This window comes from Ailuropoda melanoleuca, chromosome 14, assembly GCF_002007445.2.
Source record: "Ailuropoda melanoleuca isolate Jingjing chromosome 14, ASM200744v2, whole genome shotgun sequence".
NCBI classification, from domain to species: domain Eukaryota; kingdom Metazoa; phylum Chordata; class Mammalia; order Carnivora; family Ursidae; genus Ailuropoda; species Ailuropoda melanoleuca.
The window spans coordinates 16,550,779-16,576,294 of NC_048231.1; the positions used below are offsets into that span (position 1 = coordinate 16,550,779).

General features: G+C 51.3%; 2 protein-coding genes across 10 annotated transcripts in view; one reads left to right on the forward strand and one right to left on the reverse strand.

Moving 5' to 3' along the window:
* The window catches only part of TTLL5 (tubulin tyrosine ligase like 5), a 279,806-nt gene extending 270,689 nt beyond the window's left edge, over positions 1–9,117 (forward strand). For 3 of the 8 annotated variants that reach the window (XR_004620448.1, XR_004620452.1, XR_004620455.1), the window contains one exon: positions 1,672–1,795. Coding sequence is in view for 3 of the 8 variants with exons in the window: in XM_034643107.1 (XP_034498998.1) it covers positions 1,672–1,769 (98 nt within the window). In the remaining 5 variants the exon portion in view is untranslated. Of the gene's footprint in view, positions 1–1,671; positions 1,796–7,800 lie in introns of those variants that run through there. The other 5 variants (XR_004620449.1, XR_004620453.1, XM_034643107.1 and 2 more) reach the window with 4 other exon arrangements.
* Positions 773–23,906, reverse strand: TGFB3 (transforming growth factor beta 3). 2 transcript variants are annotated; one of them, XM_034643123.1, is made up of 8 exons: positions 22,571–23,904; positions 22,075–22,222; positions 13,961–14,124; positions 13,544–13,673; positions 7,761–7,868; positions 5,874–6,045; positions 2,911–3,064; positions 773–2,016 (listed from the first exon to the last, which is right to left on the reverse strand). In XM_034643123.1, the coding sequence occupies exons 2-8, from the start codon at positions 22,178–22,180 to the stop codon at positions 1,858–1,860; spliced, it is 993 nt and encodes a 330-aa protein (XP_034499014.1). In that variant the 5' UTR covers positions 22,181–22,222; positions 22,571–23,904; the 3' UTR covers positions 773–1,857. The 2 variants fall into 2 exon arrangements, with proteins under 2 accessions (XP_034499014.1, XP_002914754.3); XM_002914708.4 differs by having other exon boundaries at positions 22,075–23,906.
* Between the last annotated feature and the right edge of the window lie 1,610 nt (positions 23,907–25,516).

Below are 25,516 nucleotides of genomic sequence, written 5' to 3' on the forward strand. Positions count from 1 at the left end.
ACCAAGCAGGAAAGAAAGTCTTGGTGACCAAACTCCGGAGTTCAATTCAGAAGAATTCCAGAAGGAGCAAGATACATCTACACACACATACAGAGGCAAGAACATACCACACAGACCCTTCAACCTGCAAATTTTAGCTCCAGATAGACTTTTTCACCAATGGTAAGGTGATTTCAATAGAGGAACGGTTGTTTTGGGAGCTGCTAGATGGTTCCTCACGCATTGCAGATGGTTGCTTCAGGTGGGCATTAATACCACAGTGGAATTATGCATTGCTTTGGGGTCTGTGACCACAAAAGAGAACTATGGGATTGTACTTCCTCGCCCTCTCCCGTCCCCAAATCACTGACAAAGGGGTTCCTGGCAAGCTTACCCCGATAACAGAATAACCCTCATCTTTGGCCATTTGCCACAGACCGTTTCTCTAATTCTCAACTGATTAGGAGCGTGAGATTAGATCTAAAAAATGGCGATGTTCGTCATTTATAGTGCATTTTTGCCCACAGTTAAATGTAGGTCAAATTCATACAACTTTCTGCAAATCTGAGCCACTGCCTCTGTGTGTCTGAGAACAAAATACTCCACAAGAAGGAAGGGAACACAAACAGTTCAGTCTTCTCAGACGGCAGAAGGCAGCACAGTGTCCCACCGTCCAGGGTACTCGCACTAAGCAAGGCATTCGATGTTCGAGATTGTCGGCGCCAGGTGCCGGTTAGTAGACATGAGTGTGGGATTAAGAAAAGAGTAATCAAGGATATTTATCCGGTCAGACTTACACCTTAAAATAGGCTTTTACTGTTCTAGAGACAATCTTCCAGAAGATGAAATGATCCAAGATTCCCCAAAAATATTTATTTATACAAAGATTTTGAGAGTAATATTTGTATTTGTCTTTGTACCTCAGTCTACGTGTCTGGGGCCAAGTCATTGCGTGGCGCATGCGCGACCTCCCCGCATGCCTCATCCGTTCTAGCACCTGCTTCCAGGAACACCAGATGAACACAGGGTCTGGGGGGAGGGGGAGGAGAACCCATAATGCCCCAAGACTGCACAGACCCCAAATCCAAATATGTGCGCCCTGACTTGGAAGGTGTCTAGCCGTACGTCCGAGGGGAAACACGATCGAGGAAGAAGGCGAGAGGAGGGGCCCAGAGGGCAGACAGGAGGCATTCATTCCCACTCTCTGCTTCTGAGGTCAGCGTATCCAGATGGCCCCATAGAGCTGACGGCCCGGGAACTACATTCCCTGGGTTTTTCTCCCTTTATGACCCTTGGTGCTGCTGACTGATGTTGAGAGGACAATTTGCAAAATAACAGATTCATCCTTAATCCCAGGTAGTAGGAGAAACAGTTCTGGGACTTTATCTAGGTAACCTGTCTGAAGGAAAATGCTTGCCTTGTCTAATGTCATCCCGATTCCCTAGAGCAGATGTGGGGCAGCGATGAGCACATCTGACCTCAGAAGTGTCTTCCGGCCTGGCCCTCTCCCGGCCGTTCTCTGCCCTTCCTCCTCCCTAGGGTATCTCAGGTCCATTGCCGCGTGATGCGTCCCATGTCGACTTGCCATCCCTCTTCCTCTGTCCCCACCACCTCCGTCTACGTCACAGAAAATCTGTGTATTCTGAAGAGTTGGGCCTTCCCCTAACCAAACCCACACTTTCTTTACCACAGTGATTCTCAGAGCCAGCAAGAAGGAGAAATGTCCCAAAAGGGAACTTCCGTCTCAGCCATCTGCCTGGAGCCGAAGGTGGTGGGCTCCAGGCCTCTAGGTGAGGTCTGTTGCTTTTGTGTTTCCCGAGGAGCAGGCGGTCGGGCGGTGGCAGTCCTCTGTCCTCTCTCTCCGTCGCAGGCAGGGTCTCAGCTACACTTACAGGACTTGACCACCATGTTAGACAGCTGTTCCACCTTGGGGGTCCTGCCGACGTAGTACAGGATGGTCAGGGGCTCCAAGTCCTGGGGCACACAGCAAGGTGAGGCGGATGCTTCAGGATTCAGAGTGTTGTACAGTCCCAGCACCTGAGGAGGATACGTCATTTAGAGGGTGGCAGGCCAAGCCTCAGGCCCAGAACCCTCTACCAAGTTCTGGGGGCTGCTTCAGAGACAGCAGGTCTGTAGACTGGCCATGGATGCTATTTCGGTTTGGGTGAACATCTGTACTTGTGTGAGCGTTATCAGCGTAATAAGCTGATAACAACTAGTGGGTGACTTTAAATGGATAATGAAATTTTCTTTGCTGTTAAGAAACATTCCTCTACTGGTTTTGCTAGCTGTAAGTGGTCACTTCGGGGAGACGGGATCTCACTAAATGCTGCTTTGGGCCATTGAGTAAGCGCCAGAGTGTGCAGCCCCAGACAGGAGGCAGAAATCGTGAGCTATCAGAAAATGCGTTTCACAAATGACTGCCCTATTTCTGATTCCCCTTGAGGGAAAGAAAGGCAGGCTAGTTTCAGAGTCCTGACTTCCCCCTCTCTTCCTTTCTCTTCCCATTGTTTCTTATTAGCTGCTTCTCTGTGTTTTGCATTGTCTTTCAAAATGTCTCTTCGACATCCAAGAGGCTGGAATTCCCTGAGTCCCTTCATTGAGGGTAGAAGCCTTTCTGCCCCAGCATCCCTTGCTAGCCATGTGCAGTACAGGGTGTGCTGGGACCACGAATTAATTTCTAGGATGGTACAAAAGCTTTAGACAGAACAAATAAAAAGTCTGGTTGAAACCATGGAGGAAATTTTAAAGGGCAGAATGGGGCGAGGCAGAGTCGGGCCAGGGTGCCAAGATCAGAATCTTCAGCAAAGGGATTTTACTCGCCCCGGATCACCATTCACTCATTCAACATTGAGTCCTCATGCATTCATGTGAACGAGTGGCCCGGCGGGCGCGGCCCCAGTGCCCTCATGGCATCGCCCCGCTCCGTACCGTGCTGTGGGTTGTGTCCGCGCTGCGGAGGTAGGGACAGGGGCCTGAGCAGAAGTTGGCGTAGTAGCCCTTAGGTTCATGGACCCATTTCCAGCCCAGATCTTGTCGGAAGTCAATGTAGAGAGGGCGCACACAGCAGTTCTCCTCCAAATTGCTACAACAAAAAAACATTTATAGACCGTCAACCTGCAGGAAACCACCAATATAAACAACCTCACCAACAGCCCTCATATTTGTACCTGGAGTCCTTCCTGGTCACCCTAAGAGGTGGCCCTAATCAGTGGAATCCCAGGTTCAAGGGCATTGAGCAGTATATACCATAAAAGCATGTTCTTGTGTTGAAGACCGTGATCCCAAGGGCGTAATAGGCAGATACGGATGATGCGTGAGGAAGAGAAAAAAGGCAAAGCTGGTCCTGCCCGCTTTTATATCCTAGGTCAACGCAGAGACATAAATTGCTTCACATAAAACCAAGCACTGAATGAGTGTTCGTAGCCAGGTCAGTGTCGTTGAGGTTGGTTTTATTGTGACCTTCCCAGTGAGCACCCAACGAGACATGAACTCGAAGCTCACACAGCTTGCTTACTACATGAGACTGCTGAGAGCAAATCTAGAGGTCATCGAATCAAAACGAAGCGTATCCTTCTGTTAGACTCGTGACTCACCCCAAGTGTAACTATCAGGCCATTTCAATTCTGTTCCCTGCAGAAATCCATTTGGCAATAACCCTTGCCAAGTGGGCATCTAGCCTCTATGTCAAAGTCTGCTGCGACCTAGAACTTACTCCTTCCAAAATCTGGCTTCCTGTGGATTCCAAGGGTGAACCATGGCAAACACTCTTGTTTATCTATTCAAAAGCCATTCCTACCCCCCTTCTTCCTTGCCACCTCCCATTAGAGAGTCTGGAGCACCAGATACTCATTTTCCTGGCCTCCCTTGCAGGTAGGGGTGCTCATGTAACCCAGCGATGACCAATCAGACATAAGAAGTATGCAGAAGGTAAGGGCAAATTCTGGCAAAAATGGTTGATGCTTTCTAAAAGTCACAGATGGAAGAGGAAAGCTGCCATCTCTGCCTCTTCTCCCTTCTTCCTATCTCGAACACAGACAAGATACCTGGAGCTTTAGCAGTCACTGTGACCATAAGCAAGAAGATGAAAAGCAAGCCAACATCCTAAGCATGGCAGACTGCAGAGAGCGAGCCTGTATTCCCAATGGCATAATTAGGCAGCCAGACCAACCCTGAGCCTGCTGCTACAGGCTTCCTGTGAATAAGAAATCCTTTGTGGTTTAGGCCACTGTTCCTTGCAGCCAAGAGCATCCATTCCTAACTGATTATGAGCCGCACGGAACAAACGGACATGGCAGCCTTCAGACAGCTGGCGGCCAGCTACGTTGGCTCTACTACCCCTTCAAGCTCCACATCGCTAGTTCACTCAGTTGCTCCTTACACGGCATAGTGTCAGATCTAAAGATTTCCTAATTCAGTCTCCCCAGCTCCAGGCATCCTCCTCTCCAGCCAAACTGACCCATTCGTGTTCCTTCCTTCCTCCTCCCATCTCCCTCCATGCCCAAACCTCACTCGTCCGCGGAGGTTCAAGTTCTGCGCCCTTCTGAACCCTTTCCTGCACCCACAGATCAGCTGCTTGCTCCAGATCCTTAAAGCACTCAGACCTTCGGACCTTCTCGTGGGTGTGCTCATTTTCTACCTTGTAGTAATTGCTGTGTGCCTTATCCCCTCCCTTGTAAATGAGGAACTGAACTATAGAAGAGAAGGGGCTCTTTCTTTTTCTCTCTTCATGGTGGCTACCTCCTACTCCTGAATTAGTTCATTAAGTTCACTAGCTCAAATTCCCCTGGTACATGGAGACTGCCCTATCTCCCCTCGCCCGGGGCACCGTTGGACAGCTCACAGGGAACTGAGCACTGCTTTCATAGAAAGCCCTGCATTCAACTGTTGCAGCCACTCTGGAAAACAGTGTGGAGGTTCCTCAGAAAGTTAAAAATAGAGCTACTCTACAATCCAGCAATTGCACTGCTAGGTATTTATCCAAAGGATACAAGAATACAGAATCGAAGGGGTACAGGCACCCTGATGTTTACAGCAGAATTTTTATCAACAATAGCCAAACTATGGAGAGAGCCCAAGTGCCCGTTGACAGATGAATGGATAAAGAAGAGGTGGTGTATATATATATATACAGTGCAATATTACTCAGCCACCAAGAAGAATAAAATCTTGCCGGTTACAACGATGTGGATGGAACTAGAGAGTATTAGGCTAGGTGGAATAATCAGCTAGAGAGAGGCACCATATGATGTCACTCATATGTGGAATTTAGGAAACAAAACAGATGAACATACGGGAAGGGCAGGAAAGAGAGAGAGGGAAGCAAACCATAAGAGACTCTCCATGATAGAGAGCAAACTGAGGGTTGATGGAGGGAAGTGGGTGGGAGGATGGGCTAGATAGATGATGGGTAATAAGGAGGACACTTGTTATGATGAGCACTGGGTGTTGTATGTAACTGATGAATCACTAAATTCTACTCCTGAAACCAATATTACACTATATGTTAATGAACTAGAATTTAAATAGAAAAAAAAAAGGAAGTCCTGCAGTCATCTCCCTCATGCAAAAACACACTGAAGAAGTACTTTACAACACAAGAACTACAGAGAGGCTTCAGCCAAGTCTCTGTGATCCAAACTGTCTTAGCAACACTCTCCTACTCATTTGCTTCAGACAGAGCCTCACAGAGCTGGGCTGTGGAAAAACAGTGGGGCTCCCGGAAAAACAGGAAGATGTTGGTAAGAAGTGTTAGATCTTCTTTCCTGGAGTTGTTGGTGACTAGCATCCAGGACCCCTGTTTAGCACAGCTTAGGCCCGGGGACTGAGCCACAGCAGGCGCACAGTTAAGTGTTGGCTCAGGAGTTCCTGGGCATGAGTGGGCCCAAGCTCACCGGAAGCAGTAATTGGTGTCCAGGGCCCGCTTCTTCCTCTGCCCACCCTGGCCTGGGTTGTCCAGCCGGTGCGGGGGAATCATCATCAGGATGAGGTGAGGGTTGTGGTGGTCCTTCTGCTTCTTGAGGCGCCCTAGGTCCCCACGGCCATGATCATCCTCGCTGTCCACACCTGCAGAAGGGAAGGAGGAGGACAATCTCCTGTCTAAGAAAGGCAGAGTGGAGGCTGGGTTCCTTTTCTATCCCATCACTGCCCAGGTGCCATGCTCGTGTCGGGCTGAGAAGGGGAAGAAGACTGGGTGGAGGAACCAGCATCACAGGAACCCATGAGGCACCCATGGTCGGATCCGCTCACGACTCCCACGTGTAAATCGTCCAGAGAGCAGAGATTCCTTCCAAGATGCTTCCCGGGATCTCGGGCCCAAGAAGCTTCCATGAAGCACCCTGGGCCCCTAGCTAACACATTGCTCTGGGCTATCAGTTTAGATTCTGAGACATAGAATCTTGGGGTGTGAGTTTCCTCGTATACTCCGCATTGGTCAAGACAGCACCTAAGTCCTCCCTATAAAGTAAGGTGTCTCAGTTTAAGATCCCTTTAACGGGAGCTGGAAGAGCTAGACCACATAATCGTTAACGGGCACACGCACCAGTGGTTTCAGAGTGTTTCCACTGTAACACTCAGAGGAGATAACAAGTGATGTGATACACAGATTAGCAAACAAACTCTGCAGGTGGGGGAAAGCCCTGCTATTTCATCTGGAAAGGAAAAGACTGAGGACTGAATTAGACCGAGCCTCAACTAAAAGGAGATGGATTTTGTGACAGGCAGCTGCCAGCTGCTGTCCTTCTCCACCAAGGACAGGAACATGAGGGGCTTCATTTACACAGTGACGGAAGTGACTTGGACCCCACGAAGGGGCACTAGGACTATAAGACAAACGGGAGGCTTGAATCCAAAATTCCCTTTGCTGAGAATCTTTATGAACAAGATAACTATTTACAGAGTGGGAGGATTTCATCCTGACCTGGCCTATAGTTAAGGACCGCAAAGGTCTTCCGAGCCCTGAGGTTCTGTGATTAGGATGTCAAATGCTTGGCTTTGAAAAGGGGGGGGAGGCAGAAATCAAGCCCACAAGGGGTAAGAGGACTGCCCAGGGCTGGCAGCCAAGAGAGGGTGCACCTCTTCCCAGACAAGCCTCTGACCTCAGGCTCTGGAGTGGTTGGTTTGATCCTGAGGAACCACCTGGCTTTGGGTGTGCCTCAGTTAGCAAAGAAAAGAGAACATCCCTAAAATCCAGAGACTGCCCAGAGATTGAGCGCCTCAGAAACAGACTGGAAAACCAGAAAAGACTCTCAACTACTTCTCCCCTGAGCCTCAAAGCAGTTACTCAAAGCCCGATGACTCCTGGGTGGGGATCAGGTAGCCTCTGTGACATCTGGAAAGTTCAGTAGTCGGGACACCTGTATTCCTGGTCACCGCAGTACATTTCTTTTAGGGAAGGGGAAGACAACTACTATTTGCTGAGCGTTTGCGGCACTGTGTTTTACATTTGTTATCTCATTTAATTTGCATGATGACCCTACGAAAGAGGTATTCTCATCCCTGTTTTACTGACTGAGCTCAGAGAGGTGGGCCCGTTGTTGGCCTCCATGGCTGCACCACTCTTGCCAACATGACTCTGTCTTCTAGATGCTAACATATTCTATCTATAAACTGAAAGTCACACACCTTGCCTTTGAAGCAATGCAGAATTACTCGAGTATAAAATAGTTGGCCATCTCTGTGAGGGAGTTTGGTTGCTTTTCTTGGGGCCTGGTTGGGGTCTCCTGTTCTGTCCTGCCTCATCAACCCCACCCCCCACCTACTATACACATCCATTTTGTTACCTTTGAATTTGATTTCCATCACCTCATGAATGTTTTCCAGGATGTCTCCATTGGGCTGAAAGGTGTGACATGGACAGTGAATGCTGATTTCCAGACCTAAGTTGGACTCTGCAAAATAAGACAAGGAAGCAGTAAGAACATTCTTTATGTGATGGGGAAATGTGCCCATCACCATGCACGGCTGACAAGGCCTATGCTCCCATAGGCAGGCACAGGAGCTGAGTAATAGCGAGAGTCATAGGAGACAGAAGGTGCCACCAAAGCTAGAGTGGACCTCCACACATGTTACCACATTGCAGGTATTTCTGTTATGTCATGAACAACCAAATAAAGGCATTAATTAAGGGGCATTATAGAGGAGAACTTTCCTTTTTTTTTAGAAGATTTGTTTATTTGAGAGAGAGCAAGTGTGGGCACGTGTATGCACACGGGGTGGTGGCAGAAGAAGAGGGAGAGAGAGAATCTCAAGCAGACTCTGTGCTGAGCCCAACAAGGGGCTCGATCTCAGGACCCTGAAATCACGACCTGAGCCAAAACCAAGAGCCGGACACCTAATTGAGTGCACCACCCAGGCATCCTGAAGGAGAATATTCATAGTCATCTATTTTCAAAGGATGGTATTGGGAAAAAATTGTCACCTGCCTACTCGGGGGCAAAAGAATGAGGATACAAGAAGGAAAAAACCATCATCCTACTGAGGTGCTTGTTGGGAGAAGAGATACTTGAGCCAACCTGCTGAGGCAGGATGAAGTGGGAGGCAGGGGAACCAGGAGAGCCCAGGGGAAGGGGCTCACTGAAGAACTTCGGGGCAGAGAAGCAGTGATTCAAAAAGCCACAAATTCTGCGAGATGGGGGAAGACGGCAGAGTCTGAGCCATAGGATTAGAAGTCAGGAAGCAAAGCTAGGGGCAAGGTCACCTGCAGACAAACAGCCGAGTCCGTCTACAGGGAAGATGCCAGGCTTTCTGCCAGGGCCCTGATTGTGGGTGTAAATGGAGTGGTAGTTTCCCAAGGAGAGAAGATGAAAATCACAGTTACCCTTGGCCATATTTTCCTTAAGGGATCAGGACAGAATGAGGTCAAAGTTACTTGGACGTTTCTTCTCTGGAAATCCCTGTTCAGTTAATGGGGAAGCTGGAGATGTGGATGGCTCACTGGGGGAAAATGAGCCGCTCAGGAAGACCGTTGTGAAATCAGAGGACAGGCCGGAGGAGATGGCCAAGGGCCAAGGGCCCAGATGACATGAGCTTGGAGAGAGCCAGAAGGAGGAAATGTGGAGATGCCAGGGTTTGCTGACAGATCCTCTGGTGCAAGAAGGCCAGCTGTGGCCCTTTCTCCTTTTCGTGGTATTTGCATTTTACTAAAATTGGGGAAGCAAGGAAATTAGTAAAACGGGTTGAGTAAAGTGGAGGGAAAAAAGGAAGAACAAGAAAAATATCTGAACTGAATCCAGAAGTTTCGTGCAGGGAGACCAGGAAGGGTCTGGTATCATATCAATTCTGGCGGGTCCGACTCAGCTAGGGAAGCTCTGTTGACCCAGGGGCAGCAGCAAGCTGTGGTGTAGGAAAGGTCATGGGGAAATGACCCCTTGGGTTCAGGACCAGCATCTCAGCCAGCTGATGGATTTACTGTGCCCCGGGCTGCCCTCATTGTATGTGAGCATCCAGCCTGGGGACCAACATGAGGTCTTCTTGAAATATGGTATCATCAAGGAAAACCCCAGAGACCAAGCCCGCTCAGCACCCTTGTCAAGCACAGAATGCCTCAAGCCCAGGGGTTCTGGTCACCGTTAGGCAGGCCTGGATCCCTTCTTCCATAAACCACAGAACCCAGGCTCATCTGTCCTCCTCCAAACCAGGGCAGCCTCTAGGACACACTGACACTTGCCGAGCATGAAGACTTCGGTTCCAGAAGGTTAGCTCTGGTGGGCAGGGATGGGGCTACGATAACAAGGAAGCTGATGCCCAGCCAGAGAACAAGACGTGAATAGAGATGGAGCCACAGGACTGTCTTCTTCCTGGTTAAAGGCTGTTGAAGGAAGGAGCTGGGGTGGCTGAAATGGGCGACAGAGTATACTTCCTATTAGCCAGAAGGGCTCAAGGTAGGCCAAGAGAGACCTGGCATGGGCAAGCTCTGTGATTCTGTGAGTTAGAAAGTCAAGGCTCAGGGCACCTGGGTGGCTCAGTCGGTCTAGCATCTGACTTTTGGTTTTAGTTCAGGTCCTGATCTCATGGGTCATGAGATCGAGCCCCGCACAGGCTCCGTACTCGGCAGGAGTCTCCTTGGATATTCTCTCCCTCTGCCCCTTTCCCTGTCCGTGCTCGTATGGTATGTGCTTTCTCTCTCTCTCTCTCTCTCTCTCTACCCCTTTCCCTCTCCCTCTCTCTAAAATAAATAAATAAATCTTAAAAAAGAAAGAAAGAAAGTCAAGGTGCAGACAGATGCGTTGGGAATAGTTAGGGTTAGGGGACAGGTGGTAGTGCGAGACGGTGGCCTGGCTTGGCGCACAGGCTCTGTCTAGGTAGAAGACTCAGAGTGATGCAATAATCACCAATGTTTGTTGAGCATTACATGCCAAGCACCGTTCTGAGACTTTACGTGCAGTAACGCATTCAATCTTTGTAATAATCCCACAAAACAGGAACAATTATTACCCACTCCTGTTACACAGATAAGGACCTTGAGGCTTAGAGAAATTAAATGGCTACCCAGCCAGCAAGTGGAGAGAGCCAAGATTCAAACACCTGATGCTCGAACCACACTCCTAATTGTTAGAGACAAAGAGGGACAAAGAGGGGGCAACAGAGGTCACCAGGGAAGACGCCTGTGTTCTTCTCCTGAGCTATGATGCTGGCTGTGCTCCTTGCCCAGGCCGTTAGGGGATGTCTTGGTCTGCATGGGGAGATAGTGCAGACCATGAGGAGAAATAGTGCAAGGGTATGAGGACCTGGGCCCCTAACTCCGGGTAGGGCTCCAGCCAGCTCTGGGACCCAGAAGGCAGGCTGGCAAGCTGGTGCACAGTAGGCTCTCAGACGTTTGCTGAATGAATACAAGACCAGATATGTGACTCGGTTTCCCCATTAGTCCACACCACCAACTACTCCATTTGGAGTCCATCTGCTGCCTTGTTCGGGGCCACGACCTCTGAGGAGACTCACAAGCTCTGCATAAGTCAAGGTCTGTGTGTGATTCCCCTGTGCGAGGGGCGGGAAGCATCTGCCTAAGTGGGAACTGAAGGTTCCAATGAAGAACTAACCTCAGAATTGGCAGCAGTGGGGATGGTGGGTGGGGGACCCACAGGTTTTATTACGAAATTATCTTTTTGATGTCTCAAGGAAGATGGAAATCATTCTCAGCGCAAACTTCTCATTGAGCTCTGCAGCTGGGAAAATAAGAACTCCTTCAAGTGCCCAGGGCTTCAAAGAAATCCAGGTGGAGCTGATCAAAATCAGACAGGAAAGCTAAGAGATTAATTTCCCCAGCCTCTCCTTTCTGCAGCCACGTCAGGCTCTAGGTGGAGTGCCGTCTGAGTCAGAATTCCCAAGTGTGCTGCCGACGGCAGATCCCTGTCCTGTGGGTGCTCCCAGGCTTTTGCCTTTATGCTCAGTAGGGGAGACAGGATGGAATTCCTGGGTATCCCTGGAACTGCGGCAGGACCTCCAGCCCCTGACCAGCTGGCTCGGCCACCAGGTAAAGCCCCTACAAGAAGGACTTGCAGACTCGGATGTCTACGGAACCCCGGGCAGGTTACGTAAGTGAGCAAAGCAAGCCAGCAGATCATGCTAAATGGGGACTGCCAGCCTCACTGTTGGGGAACAGCAGGGGCTGGAGGGCCTATGGGGACGTGAAGAATACGTGCCCCACCTCAAGAGGTGGCCACTACTCATCTCCTATGTTTCGTCACCAGGAAATCTTCCAATTTTTCTAGAGAATCCAGAAGTCCAGGTTTTATGTGAAATTTCCTGACTTGAAAAATAGAAACTGTTGACCATTAGTTAAATTTAAAACATTATGTGGGCCAAGCCTTAGTGCCTTAACCCCAAAACATCAGGACAAGTTTCCCAAAACATCAAGGACAAGAAAGGACCCACCTGCTCCAGGGACTCTAGACCTCAGCATGTGGACGGATTGTGCCCCTACGGCAGCTGATGACAGAATCAAACTCTGGGCAAGACAGGGAGAAGGAAGAGATGGGCCTGCCACAGGCACCCACTTCCCACTGAACATTGGTCCAAGCAGTACCCCCAAGTAAGGAAGAGGAGAAACAGCAGAGCACGATATTATGAGACACGATGCCTGCCAGTCAGGAGACTCCAGTTCCAATCTAGGCTGGATGACCCTGGTCAAGTCACTTAACCTCTCTGGGCTTCAGTTTCTTTATCTGACCTAATAAAAGCTTACTCTTGTGTGACAGGATAAAAGCCATGGGGCTCTCTCAAGTACATCGGATCCTTAAAACAGCTCTGTGGGGCGTGCAGGGAAGGAACCATGACTTGATTTTCCAGGTGAGGAAACACAGCAAGTGGGTGAGATATTTGGGACACGTGACATTTGATATGCATATTGGACAGCTCTCCTTGGATAACCACCAAGCTTTTCAAACTTAGTTGGCCCCAACAGAACCGGCCCCCAAACCTGCTCTTCTCCCCAGTCTTCCCTGTGTCAGTGTTACCCCCTGGGTGTTCTGTCCACAACCTCAGAAGCCATCCTACACTGCCCTGTCCTCACACCCCCTACCTAACCAGCCCGTCCTACGGGCCGGACCTCCAAAATAGACAACAAACTCCAATCATCTCCAGGCCCATGGGTCCCGCCCTAGCCGAAGCCTCCGCTGCTCTCATCCAGGCTACTGCAATGGGCCCTGGCTGGTGTCCTGCTCCTTCCTTTGACTTCATGGCAACCAGAGGGATCCTTTTTTTTTTTTTTTTTAGATTTTATTTATTTGAGCAAGAGAGCACACAAGAGAGTATGAGTGGGGGCAGAAGGGAGGAGCAGACGGAGAGGGAGAAGCACACTCCCCACTGAGGAGGGAACCCAACATGGGGCTCGATCCCAGGACCCGGGATCACGACCTGAGCTGAAGGCAGACACTTAACCCACTGAGCCATCCAGGAGCCCCCCAGAGGGGTCTTTTAGAGATATAAACCAAATCACCTCACTCCATGTCCCAGGGCTTCTCAACACACATGGAGTAAGTCCTCAAACCTGACCATGGCCTTAAGGTCCTAAATCATATGGCCCCAACTACATCTGGCCCCCCAGCTCACCCCATTCCAGCCACATCAGCCTTCGTGCCGCTGCCCGATGAGATCACGCCTGTTGTCTCCTGGGGCCTGCGCCTCCCCACCTCCTCTGCCAGCATGTCCTTATTCTCACCTTCCCTCGCTGGCCCTTCTCATCACTCCGACCTTGGTGCACATGTTCCCGCGCACCGCGTGTCAGACCCCCCACCCCCCGTCATTGCCACCATGTCCTCTATCTCTCGTGGTACTCATCACTGATGTTCCTACTTGGTTATTATGTGTCTCTCTCGTCGGAACGACAGCCCCATGGGAAACGGACCTCTGCGGTCTGGGTCATTGCTGCCTCCCCCGGCCTGGCTAAGGGGGCATGTTCGCAAACAATGGCTGAGTGAATGAATGAAGGACACAGTGAGCCGGTGGCAAAGCTAGGGTTTGAACCCAGATCTGTGACTCCTCTAGTTTTGTCCTGTGCCTTCTATTTTGTAAATGACCTAGGGACCTGAGGTTCCTTCCAAAATGCACAGACTAAGAGTCAACCTACCTCTTCGCAAGAGCCACTCACGCACAGTGTCAGTGACATCAAAGGACAGCCACTCGGCGGTGCCCCGTGTGGGCAGATTCTTGCCGCCGATATAGCGCTGTTTGGCAATGTGCTCATCGGGCCGGAGTATCTGGAAAGCAGAGAAAGGAGTAAGTGCCCCAGGCCAGGACAAGCACCGCAGCCTATGCGACAGTGCAGGAGGCCAGGTGAGGGAAGCAACGGGAAACTAAAAATTCCCAAAGGCTCCTGCAAGCCCCTTAGTTAACGCTTCATCCTCTCCAGGACAGACAGAGATGCAGAGTCCGAGAAGGCGGGACTCACAGCCAGGTCTGCTGACCTCTGCGCAGAGGACAGGCCCGGAAGGGTAGAGGAGCTGGTCCTCCCCTTTGTGTGGCTTCTGTTCCGGGAGGGGCTCACCTGGAAGAGCTCGATCCTCTGTTCGCTGCGCTTGGAGCTGGGGTTGGGCACCCTCAAGACCCGGAATTCTGCTCGGAACAGGTTGGTTCCATTTTTCTCCACTGAGGACACGTTGAAGCGGAAAACCTTGGAGGTGATCCCTTTGGGGCAGACAGCCAGCTCATCTAGGAGATCAAGCAAGCGGAGAGAGGGACAGTGTGAGTGGGATCCATAGGAGCCAGAGTGCTGCCCACGGACACTCGCCAGGTGGCCAAGGTCCCACCCATGACCTCCCGAGAGGCTTGAGGCCTCAGGCCTAAAGGTGGGAGCGGGAGGAAGATCTTGGTGATCCTGGAATCACACACAGGCCTAAGCCAAGAGCAGTGAGACCTGGGAGCCGCAGGACATGATGCCAATGACTGGCCAGTCAAAGGCAATCACTCCTCCTCCCATGGCCTCGACATCCTAGCTCTGGCAGGCTCTCCAGCCTGCTTTTACTCTTTTAGAAAACACAGATTCTCAAAAGATCGTAAAAAATCCCCCTAGTAGTTTAATCATCTCACAGCTGGTTGACCCATTCGTGTGTTCGTTCCTTCAGGCAGTCATTCATTTATTACGTGTGTATTGAGCACATAGTGAGCGCCAAGCAGAGTGCTGACACTGGGAAGCAAAAATGAAGAGTCGTGCCCCCGCCTTCAAGGAGATTCAGATCGGGGAGGACATTAATACAAAGACCCACATAACAGGACCAGCAGGAAAGTGTCGAGGGCCTTTGGAGAAGCCCAGGAGTTGCCGCAGAGAGATCAGGGTAGGGAGACAGCAGGGAGCACTAGATGCAAAGGGGTACCATTTGATCTGGGCCCTGCAGGAGGAAAGGGTTTGAGGATGGAGAGGGAGGGAGTTTCCATGGAAACAAAGCGGGGAAGGAAGAAGGTGCATGTGTGTAAGACAACCAGAAGCAGCCAGGTGAGGGGCCCGCAAGACAAGGTCAGGACAGCCGATTGGGGTCTGCCCACCGGGAGGCTGAAATGTCAGACCGAGACGCTGAATTTTATTCCATTCGCAGTGGAGAGCCATGGAAAGTGTTAGAGCAGGGCAGTGACATCATTAACACTGTGTTTTAGACCCACTGAGGCAGCATTGGTATGGCAAAAGGCCCACATCTCAAGCCTGGCAGACCCACAGACGTTTCTTCAGACAGAGCTGGGCCATCCCCATTGGCTCCTTTCTAAGAGTTTCTGTCCTTGACAGCACATGCTATGCCAGCCTCTGTCACCCTGCTGGCCTCTTCATCCCTGTCCACAAGACACAAGGCCGCAGATGCTCTTTCCCATACCTCAGAGCCAGATGAAGAGAAAAGAAAGCTCCTGTCTTTCTCCTGTACACTTTACAACCTCAAGGTCTGAGCAGCTTAACACCCAGAGAAAAACTTTCTACACAAATGGAAACAATAGCCAGAACTTGAAATACAAGCTCGGAGACCCAGATTCCACACATAATGGACATGGCTGGAATGAGCTCATAACCACCCCGAGGGGTGGTGTAGGAAGTCACGGACAAGGCGGGAAGGATCAGAGGCCTGGAAACAAGCAAATGTGCTACTGATCTTTAGGAAAGGATGAGTGAGTGTTTCTGGAAATTGCCATCTGGTGGGCCTGACACTGGTTCTTAGAAAATTAATGGAACAGATGTTAGGAAAACAAATGTGTGAATGCCGGCTAACGAAGCCCTGATGAATAAGTAGCTTTGGAAGAACAAATACTGCCAACTACTCCCTAAACCGTGTCAGACAGAACCAGGAAGAGGCATCAGTGATAGCAATGCACTTGTCCAGCTTGCCAGTTTGGAAGCCTCTGGACACGGAGAAGCTCGCAGACTGGCAACCCTCTCGAGCACTGACACACTTCGTTCTCGAAGGAGCTGTCATCAGTGCGGCTTCAATTCGAACAGTCCCTCCAGTAACTGCTGAAAGAGGGAGTGGAGTGTGTCCGTGTGGCTATGGAAAAGAAAACAGAACAGAAAATGGCACGTGCCTGCAAGCAGAGTCAGACGGGGGTCAGGACTGTGGAAGGCCAGGACATGGGGACAGTGAGGAGCTAAGACCACCTTCAGGACACCCTTGTAACCATCCCTCCTTTGTTGCTCCCAGCCCATCAATCAGATATCTGTTCCCTCAGAAAGACTCCTCTTGGTGGGAACTTCAAGGAGATTTCAAGAAGGAGGTGGGAAGGACCTTTTTTTTAAAGATTTTATTTATTTATTTATTTATTTATTTATTTATTTATTTATTTATTTATTTGAGAGAGCGAGTGAGTGCATGAGTGGGGGGGGGGCGGACAGATGGGAAGAGAGAGAATCCCAAGCAGACTCTGTGCTGAGCACGGAGCCCCATGCGGGGCTCGATCTCATGACCCTGAGATCACGACCTGAGCCAAAACCAAGAGTCAGATGCTGAACCAGCTGCGCCACCCAGGCGCCCCAGGAAGTTTTCTTTCTTTCTTTCTTTCTTTCTTTCTTTCTTTCTTTCTTTCTTTCTTTCTTTCTTTCTTTCTTTCTTTCCTTCCTTCCTTCCTTCCTTCCTTTCTTTCTTTCTTTCTTTCTTTCTTTCTTTCTTTCTTTCTTTCTTTCTTTCTTTCATCCTGGGACCTACAGTTTTCTAGCAGAGTTAGAAGGGACATTAGGGGTCATCTAATGCAACCCTCTTCAGATGAAGAAACTGATGTCCAGAGGGGTCTTGGCCAGGCCCGCACATAAATTAGTTGACGCAAGCAAACTGACACCAGCAAGTAAAGCTCAGACATGCTCATGACTGATTACAAGAGAATTGCCTAGAAGAGAAAAAATGTAAATATAATCTTCTTGGCAATTAAATCCACAGAATAATGATGATGTTTTAAATAATTTGTGGACTGAAAGTATAAATAAACAAACTGTTATAACACCACCTTACATTTCACAGAGCTCTTCCTAACTCATCTGACCCTCTAACCATCCTTGAGGAGAATGAGAATAAGTCAGACTGACCATTTGACAAAGGAGAGAAGTGAGTGACTTTCCCAAGGTCACACAGCGAGTGAGTGGCAGAGGTAGTATTTGGGTTTTTTTTTTTTTTAAGATTTTATTTATTTATTCGACAGAGATAGAGACAGCCAGCGAGAGAGGGAACACAAGCAGGGGGAGTGGGAGAGGAAGAAGCAGGCTCATAGCAGAGGAGCCTGATGTGGGGCTCGATCCCACAACACCGGGATCACGCCCTGAGCTGAAGGCAGACGCTTAACCGCTGTGCCACCCAGGCGCCCCCAGAGGTAGTATTTGAACCCAGGTGTTCTGACCACCCCTCTCTTCTTAAAGTGGGGCCTCTGGAAGTTGGGGGGCCCTAAGAGATCATCTAGTAGAGTCAGAGTTTCACCAACAAAATGAGAGCTTCCATGAAGTGGGTCTCGAGTACCAACTTAGGCCCAAGCAACAGCCCATTCCCGCTCAGTTCTGTGGGTAGGCCGTGCTCCTGCAGGGTCTAGCGTTATTGAGAGCTGGACTAGAGGGTCCATCTTGAAAATTACATTATGACCAACTTTTTCCACCATGCAAAAGAAAAAAAATATATATATATATATATCAATGGAGGCCATTTTTGCTCTAGGGAGAGAAAAATAAGCAAAGAATAATCATGTAGAGTCTTCATGAAAAAATGTGGAAACAGCTGACTATGTTTCGACCACGCCTTTTAAAATGTTTCAGACACCAGGGCTTCTAGATGTGCCTTTGCTTATATCCATCCTTTCTGCCTGTAAAATGCTGCAGCTCCCAGTGACGGCATACGCAGACCAGCGAGGCGCCGCTCTTTCAGCCTAGCTGCACATCAGAATCACCTGGAGAGCCTTAAAAACAGATGACCGCCTTGGACTGGGTGGGTCCAGAGATTTTTTTCTTTCTTTCTTTCTTTTTTTAAAGATCTCCAGATGATTCTAATGTGCAGCCAGGGCTGAGAACCACAGTTTACAGTGCTCTGCAAAGGGTACCAGGGCTTCCAGATGTTCTGGAAGTTTGAGAAGCCACACTTCAGCGACTTAACCTTTAAACAGGTTGACCTGTAAAACGTATCAAGCATGCAGTTTGGCCAATGCATCATCTAAAACTGTTTGAAGTAGAAACCCATCGATATTTTAAGCCCAGTTTAAAAGTTGGGAAAATTCAGACAAGGAGGCAGGTTTTCTGCACTTCTGGGAGCCGGCAAGGTCTCCTGAAGCTGGACCCACATTCCTAAATGCAGAAATCAGCAGAAACTGAGCAGTGGGTGCCCTCTTTGACCAGGGTGTGGGCGCTTCTGGCTCCCCCCACCCCCCATCAGCCTCCCACACACCCTATTCTCTCCTCGACCCCAAGGCCAAGTGCTCCGTGCACTTTGTCATGGCGCTGGTCTGAGGCTTTTCTTCCAGATCCTTTGCATTAGCTGCCTGGCCTCTGTGGGCGCTCGTGTTTGCAGCCCCTTAAAGAAATTACTCCTAGTACACTGAGTCTTAAGCTTCGGTGGGCTTAAGAAGCAATGGGGTGCTTTTTGGAAATACAGATTCCCCAGGACCCAGCCCACAGATTCTGATTCTGTAAGGGTGAGATTGGGCCTGGGGATCCACACGTTTCCCACCCGCATCGCCCCTGGACTGTTCTTGGAGAAACACTGACCTAGTGTGCAGAGGGCACTGGCACTGAGAACCAATGGGTTCTTGGGATACGAAAGGTCTTTTAATTTTCAGAATGAACACAATCTAAATGTAGCATCCAGGAAAGAAAGGCCAACATATCAAGTTTTCTCTTTGCTCAGGATCTCTGGGTTTGCTGGCTGTCTTCGTGCCAGCCCCGGATGAAAACCAGAGTCTTCCGCCCGCCACGGATAATTACAGGCCAGAAGTTAACATGACACCCACACTGGTGATACCTTGATAACAAGGATGACAAAGGAATGGAGGCGGCTGCATCTTTCCCCACCACGGGTGCCTCTACACAGCCAACTCCCGGTGAATGAGAAAAGGGTTTACAGAGGCTTGCCCTTCCGGGCGGAGACTGTGGAATCATCCCAGATGTACACGCAAAATTGTTGCAGCTGCAAGAGCGTTTGGAGATTATCTCCGACTTCACAGATGAGAAAACTGGGCTCAGAGAGGTGACCTGTCCAATGCCACCTGGCATGGCGGGTTAACAACAGTTTGAGGCTCTTCATTAGATAAAGAAAACCCTTTCGTTGAATTTGGGAGAACATGTGTGGTGGTGTGAATCTTCTGGCCGTAACAACAGGCAGAGCTAAGAAAGAACACACCCTGTTGGCCCCATGGGATCTGCCCCCAGGGTTACTAATAGCTCCTACCCCCCACCCCCTTGGTCCTGTGAGTGATTTATTCATCCTGTAAGTCAAAGTCCTATTGAAGCCTTAAGGTTAAAGGTGGGACTTAAAATGTTGCTTTTACACACTGGCATTAGCGCCTAACCACATGCATTCTGCAGGCAGAATGTCTCGGTTAGAGGCCCTGCTCTTTGAGGCAGATTACTTAACCGATGCATGTTTCTGGTTCCTCATCTGTAAGGTAAGATCAGGGTTTCTATCTGACAGGGTGAAGCCAGAGGACAGGCCTTCCCCTCTTTGCTCACCTTGGTGCCCATTCTCCTGTCCCCTCAGAAATTACTCCCTGCCAGCCTTCACTCTCCAGGCTGCACTATCTCCCCGCACCACCTTCCACTGTCACTTCCCTCTGAGTGCCTGTCCACTGGGTCCAGGAGCACGCTGGCAACAATGAAATGTGGAAGGGAACGCGATCTCATCCCTTCCGCAGAAGCCCTGGCACCCAGACCAGCCAGTGCCACTCCTGGCCAGTCCTCACAAGCTCAGGACAGGCATCCCTGACGCTAAGCCTCTGAGCACGGCTTTCTGCTCCTGCTCGGCATCTGCCCACTGCCTCCTTTTAATTAGCGTGTCCTCTGCATCTGCCTCTCCGGGGCTGGCTCGGCACCTGACCAGCTGCAGGGCGGGCCCGGCCGTGTCTGCTCAGCCTCGGTGTCACCTCCAGCAGCTGCACAGAGTCTGGGCCTGCTTCCTGTTTGCACCTGCAAGCCTCCACGGCCTCACGCGTATCCTGCGGGGCCCCAGGTCCTCCGCAGGATCCCACCTAGCATCTGGCTCTCTGTGCCGGATCTGCTCCCAGCCTGACCTGGCTCTGTGGCCCCAGGGCCGCCCCCACCTGCCCCCGTTGCAAGGTCCTGGTGCTGCCAGCTGAGCTGCCCACCATCCGTGTGCCCTTGCCCCTGGCCTTCCCCAGGGCTGCCCGCTGTATGTACCCTGACTCTCTGTCCACAATCGATGTCCACTGGCACCTGTATGCCCTTGCCTGCATCTGGCCCATTCATTCTCGGCTAGGGATTCCAGGCTGGACGGGGCCCTTGTGACTCAGAGCCCCTCCTCCCTGGGACTCCACCTCCTGACCCGGATCATTGAGGTCGGAGCCCTTCTCCCTCACCCTAGGCTCTCTTCAGACCTCTCCTGCAGGCCTCAGCTGTCCATATTCGTGGCCACTGAGTCCTGACTTGGCGGTTGCCCAGGGGTTGAGGGGTTTCAGCCATCCTGGTGCTGGTGCCTCTGGGAGCTGCAGGCCCCTGGCAGACCCTGAGGCAGCCCCACCTGGAGGACTCCAGGGAGGGCGCCTCGGATTCGCTCTGCCCCCTACTCGGGCTTCCGCCCCACACGGTAGCCACATCCTAAGGCAAGGCGCTCCAGGCAGCCACAGGAAACGGGAGTGGGAAGCCCTCGCCAGGAACCACAGGCTCCTGGATCTGGCCTGGGCTGCTCCCAGCAGGGCCTTCTGCACCTTCGGCTAGAGCAGACCCCCACACGCCCCTACCCCTCTTCCTTCCCCTCAGCCAGGTTCCTTTCAACCCCTGCCATTCCTGCTGACCCCTTCACCCTGCCGGCTCCCTCCCACCTTCCCACCCCTACTCCCCACTGCCAGGTGAGCCGGGGAAGAAGAGAGAGTCAGGGTGGCGAGGACACCTGCTGGTAGGAAAAGCAAACAGAGTTGCTCCCAGAGTCCCTGGCCCGGAGTGGCTCACATTCCTCCTTCTCGGGCTGTCAGTTTCTCGACATCTGCCAAATCTCTTTCTCTCTCTCTCTCTCTCTCTCTCTCTCTCGTATTGAGGTTTTTTAAATGTCCGTTCAGTAAACACACATGACTTCCACACGTGTACAAACACACACACACACAGACGTCTCACCCAGAAGCCTCCCAGCTTCTCGGCACAGACGGGAGCCTCCTGGGAGGACACACTCCCAGACACATGTCCTCTCTGCACCCACAGCCACACCTCCCACCCACTCTTCCCGTGACACGCAGACACAGAAGGGCGGCCAGCAATCATCGACACGTCCAGAGCCACAACCCTGCTTTCCCCGTGTCCACAGGCCTGGAAGCCGCCCATTTTGAGCCCATGAATCTGTCTACTGTACAAAGCCCAAAAGCACATGTACGTGTGAACAGCGGTGCAACCATGCTCACGGCTCACGTGGGTCACGTGTGTGGCACAGACCGAAGGGCCTGGACAGCAAGAGGCTGCCCCTTGCCTGGGCTTCGAAAAGCTTGACAGACATTAATCTGGGGCAGGTATCCTCTTCTTCCCCAAAACTAGAAAAACTAAACCACAGACGTGTCACGGTGAGTTGTGAAAACAGGGGAGAAGACCCAGTTCTCCAGACTCACGGAGCCATAAGGGCTTTCAAGAGAGCTGGCCCTGCCCCTCTGTGGCACCCGTCCACTCACAGTTACCTATCCCATCCCACGTGCCAGAGCACAGAGGTTAACAGGACAGCACAACATAATTCCAAAGTAAAAGCAGTCCAGGATGTGATGGGAGTTCAGCAAGCCACTCAACCCCAGGGCTCCCGACCTTCCAGAAGCCCCCCAGCTCTTACCAGAATGGCTCTGTCTCCCTCCCCACCCACCTACCCGGCCCCAACTGTGCATCGCCTCTCCTCAGCCTTGGTGTGGGTGAACCCGGGGCACCCCGCTCTGAGGCCACCGCTAGAGCCCCCTCTGTGGAGCTCCCTACTCCAGTTCAGACCCTCCAGAGCAGACACCCCAGCGAGAATTTGGACTTACTGTGCTCCGCCAGCCCCTGGATCATGTCGAATTTATGGATTTCTTTGGCATAGTACTCCGACTCGGTGTTTTCCTGAGTGCAGCTGTCCTCCCTCTCCCCCTGCATCTCCTCCAGCAGCTCCCGGGTGCTGTTGTAAAGGGCCAGGACCTGGTAGGGGACGTGGGTCATCACCGATGGCTCGGGGGGACTGGTGAGCCTGAGTTTGCTCAAGATCTGTCCCCTAATGGCTTCCACCCTCTTCTTCTTGATGTGGCCAAAGTCCAAGGTGGTGCAAGTGGACAGAGAGAGGCTGACCGTGGCAAAGTTCAGCAGGGCCAGGACCACCAGAGCCCTTTGCAAGTGCATCTTCATGCGCAAGCTGGGGAGAGTGGCCGGGGGGGCTGCAAGGCCCGGCGAGGAGGAGACCCCAGCAGTCGTGCAGAAGGAAGGAGGAAAACCAGGCGGCCTCCCTAGATCCCGAAGACTGAGGCTTGGCAAGAAGGTGCATGAACTCACTGCACTGCGAGAGCTTCAGGACTTCCAGGAAGCGCTGGCAACCCTGAGCGCGAAGAAGCCGACTGTGTGCCTTGGAGCTCTGGGTTTCTTCTCCATGTGTCTAAACAGGTTCTGCGGGGCTCTGACTCCCAGCAGGCCAGGTGGAGGGCAAGCAGAGGGCTGGGAGGGGTGGCAAGGCAGCTGGGAGTGGGAAGGGAGCTGGAGTTTTTCCTTAGGTAAAAATAAATAGAGCGGATATCTGATATTGCCAAATGCCGCTCTGCGATGGGGAGAAAGTGGGTATTTTAAAGAAGGAGCAGGAGGACCATGGCTGGGTCCCAAAATCAAAATCCTCGCCTTGCCCTGAAGGAGGATAAGAAAAGAGAATGGAAAAGAAAAGAAAAAAAATGTTTAAAAAAAAGTCAGATCACCAGTGAGTAGGTGGGGAGAGGCAGGGCTGGGCTGGGCTGGCCCCGCTAAAGGTGGGGGCAGCGTAGGACACACTTGTCTCTCGGGCACACCATTCATGCTTTCTCTTTGTTTACACTTCCTCGGGGGCTTTCTAAATGACTTTGTTCACGCTGCCTCTCGTCTTCATTGGCTGGGAAGTGGGGGTATGTGCAATTGCAAGGCAGGGAGGACAGGCCCCTGGAGAGCAGCCCCAATAATCCACTTGGACGCCCAAGGTCACCAGCACCTCTGCTTGTCTTCTCCCTCGGCCATTGCTTCTGTTCCCTGCTTCTCTTTAAAAAAATGAAAAGGAAAAGAAAAAGAAAATAGCAGCCAGCTCCCTGCACGCCTGCTCCGGAAAGCTGTTATTCCTTCTTTCTCAGGCTTCTTCGCCTATCTCTCCCCTCTCTTGCTCATTCCCTTGGCCTTGGCTTTCTGCTTCCCTCCCTTCCTCTCCCTGCTGCTTCTCCCTCTCCTTCTCCCTCTCTCTCTCCCTCTCCCTCGCTCCCTCTCGCTCCTCTCCCTCTCTCACACACACATGCACACACACTGCTTTCTCTATTTCTCTCTGCTGAAATTTTATACCTCCCTCCCATGACGTCTCTGGCCCGGGTGGGGGAGGGAGGGACCAGCGCACGCAGCCTCTTTTGCTGCGCGATTTTAATGTTTTAAACAGGCACAGGAAAAGCCGAGCCCATTTGAAAAATACTTTGCGAGTCCTCTCGTTCGACGTGGTAACTGAACTTTTTTTCCCCTCTTGGAGTCACTCCTGCTACACGTTGACTGTTTTTCTGGAAAGTTACTCCGACGAATCCCTTCCCTCCTTCTCCCCCAGCTCCTTCGCCCTCTCGCCAGCTGTCAGTCCGTCCTCTCTCCTCGGCCGGTCTCTCGTTCCTGCCCCGTCCCCCTCATCCCCCCCCCACCCCCGGCCCGGGCCGCCCTCGAGCCCGGCGGCACAGGGGGCTGGGGGCCGGAGCAGAGGGGCCGCGGGAGAGGGAGAGCGAAGCGACTCCGGAGCCCGGGGGCACGGTCCCTCTCGGTCCGACGTGCGCACAAGTGCACCTCTTTCTTCCCGGGGCCCCGCTCGGCAGCGGCTCTCGCAGAAATGTCCTCCAGATGTTCGCAGCCTCCCTCCCCGCCGAGGGTTCCGCAGGGAGCTGCGCCAGCGAGCGCAAAGTCAGCAGTTGGCCCCAGCCCATTTCCCAGATGGGTGAGGGGAAGTTTTCTCTCCGCTCGTTCTCGTTCCTCTACTCCGCCTAAGCTTCTAGGTCTTTTCCCACGAGAAGCTCAGAGAGGGCAAGGCACGTTGCTTCCCGGCAACACAGGACTCGCCTCTGAATTCATCACTTCCCTGGGAATCCGTGCTGCTCCCCGCCACCCCACCCCACCTCACCCGGTCTTCCTGGACCCTTCCTGTGAGGTCGGCTTCCTGCTCCTGGCTCCTAGGCCGCTGCGATGTTCACTGAATCCCCAGAACAGTGGTTGATCAGTTTACAGTTGAGGAAACTGAGGCACAGCGCGATTTTATTTTATTTTATTTTATTTTATTTTATTTTATTTTATTTTAAAGGCCATCCTGCTTATGGGTGGTGGAGGCGATATTTAACGCAGGCTCTCTAGTTTGGGTAGGCATTGCTGTCATTTGAATAACATGAGGAAATCTAGGTGTAGAAAGCTTAAAAGTAACGTACCTAGATTATATAGCCAGTAGGTGTCAACACTGAGATTTGGACCCAGGAACTCTTTGCCAGAGTCTACGCATTTTCCTATGCAATACTGCCTCTGAAATTCAGCCATCATTTGAGAAATAGTTTGACGTTCACTGTATGCCAGGCACTGTTCTGGGCTCTGTGGATGCAACCCTGAACAGAACAAACTAATAAACAAAACTCTTGCCCTTAAGGGAGCTTACATTGGGGGTGGGGTTTGGGGAGAGGCATGGAAATGGCAATAAACCAAATAATTAGGTATTATGATAAAAGATAAGCACCATGGTGGAAAATAAAGCAGGGAAGTAGATTAGGGAATGCCTAGGTTGGGACTGTTGGAACTGAAAATAGGATGACAGAGAAGATCTTACTGAGGCCTTTAAGCAAACACTTGCAAGATGGGAGGAAAATTGCGCGTTATATCCTTCTGGACTCCACTTCTACCAAATCAGTCTCCAGGGATGCGGCCCTGGCACGTGGATTTTTAACAAACCCCACAGGTGAGTCAGGTGCTCAGCAAGGTCTGGAAGCCACTGCTCTAGGGCTTCTTTCTGCTCAGACTGAGCACTGTGCACCTTTTGCTTTCAGGAAATCAGGGGAGAAGTGCGAATTAAGGTTTGAAACCTGGCAGTAAGGTGGTGGTGGTGTAGCTATGAGCTCACACAAAATGGAAAAATCCAAAGATGAATTTCTTCTTCCTCATTTGGTGCCAAGGAAGAAGAAAACATGGGAGGCTATATTTCGTCTGTCTTGGATTTTAGCAACGAATGCTTCTTCAGATTAAAATCTAACCAGGTATTCTCAGTGA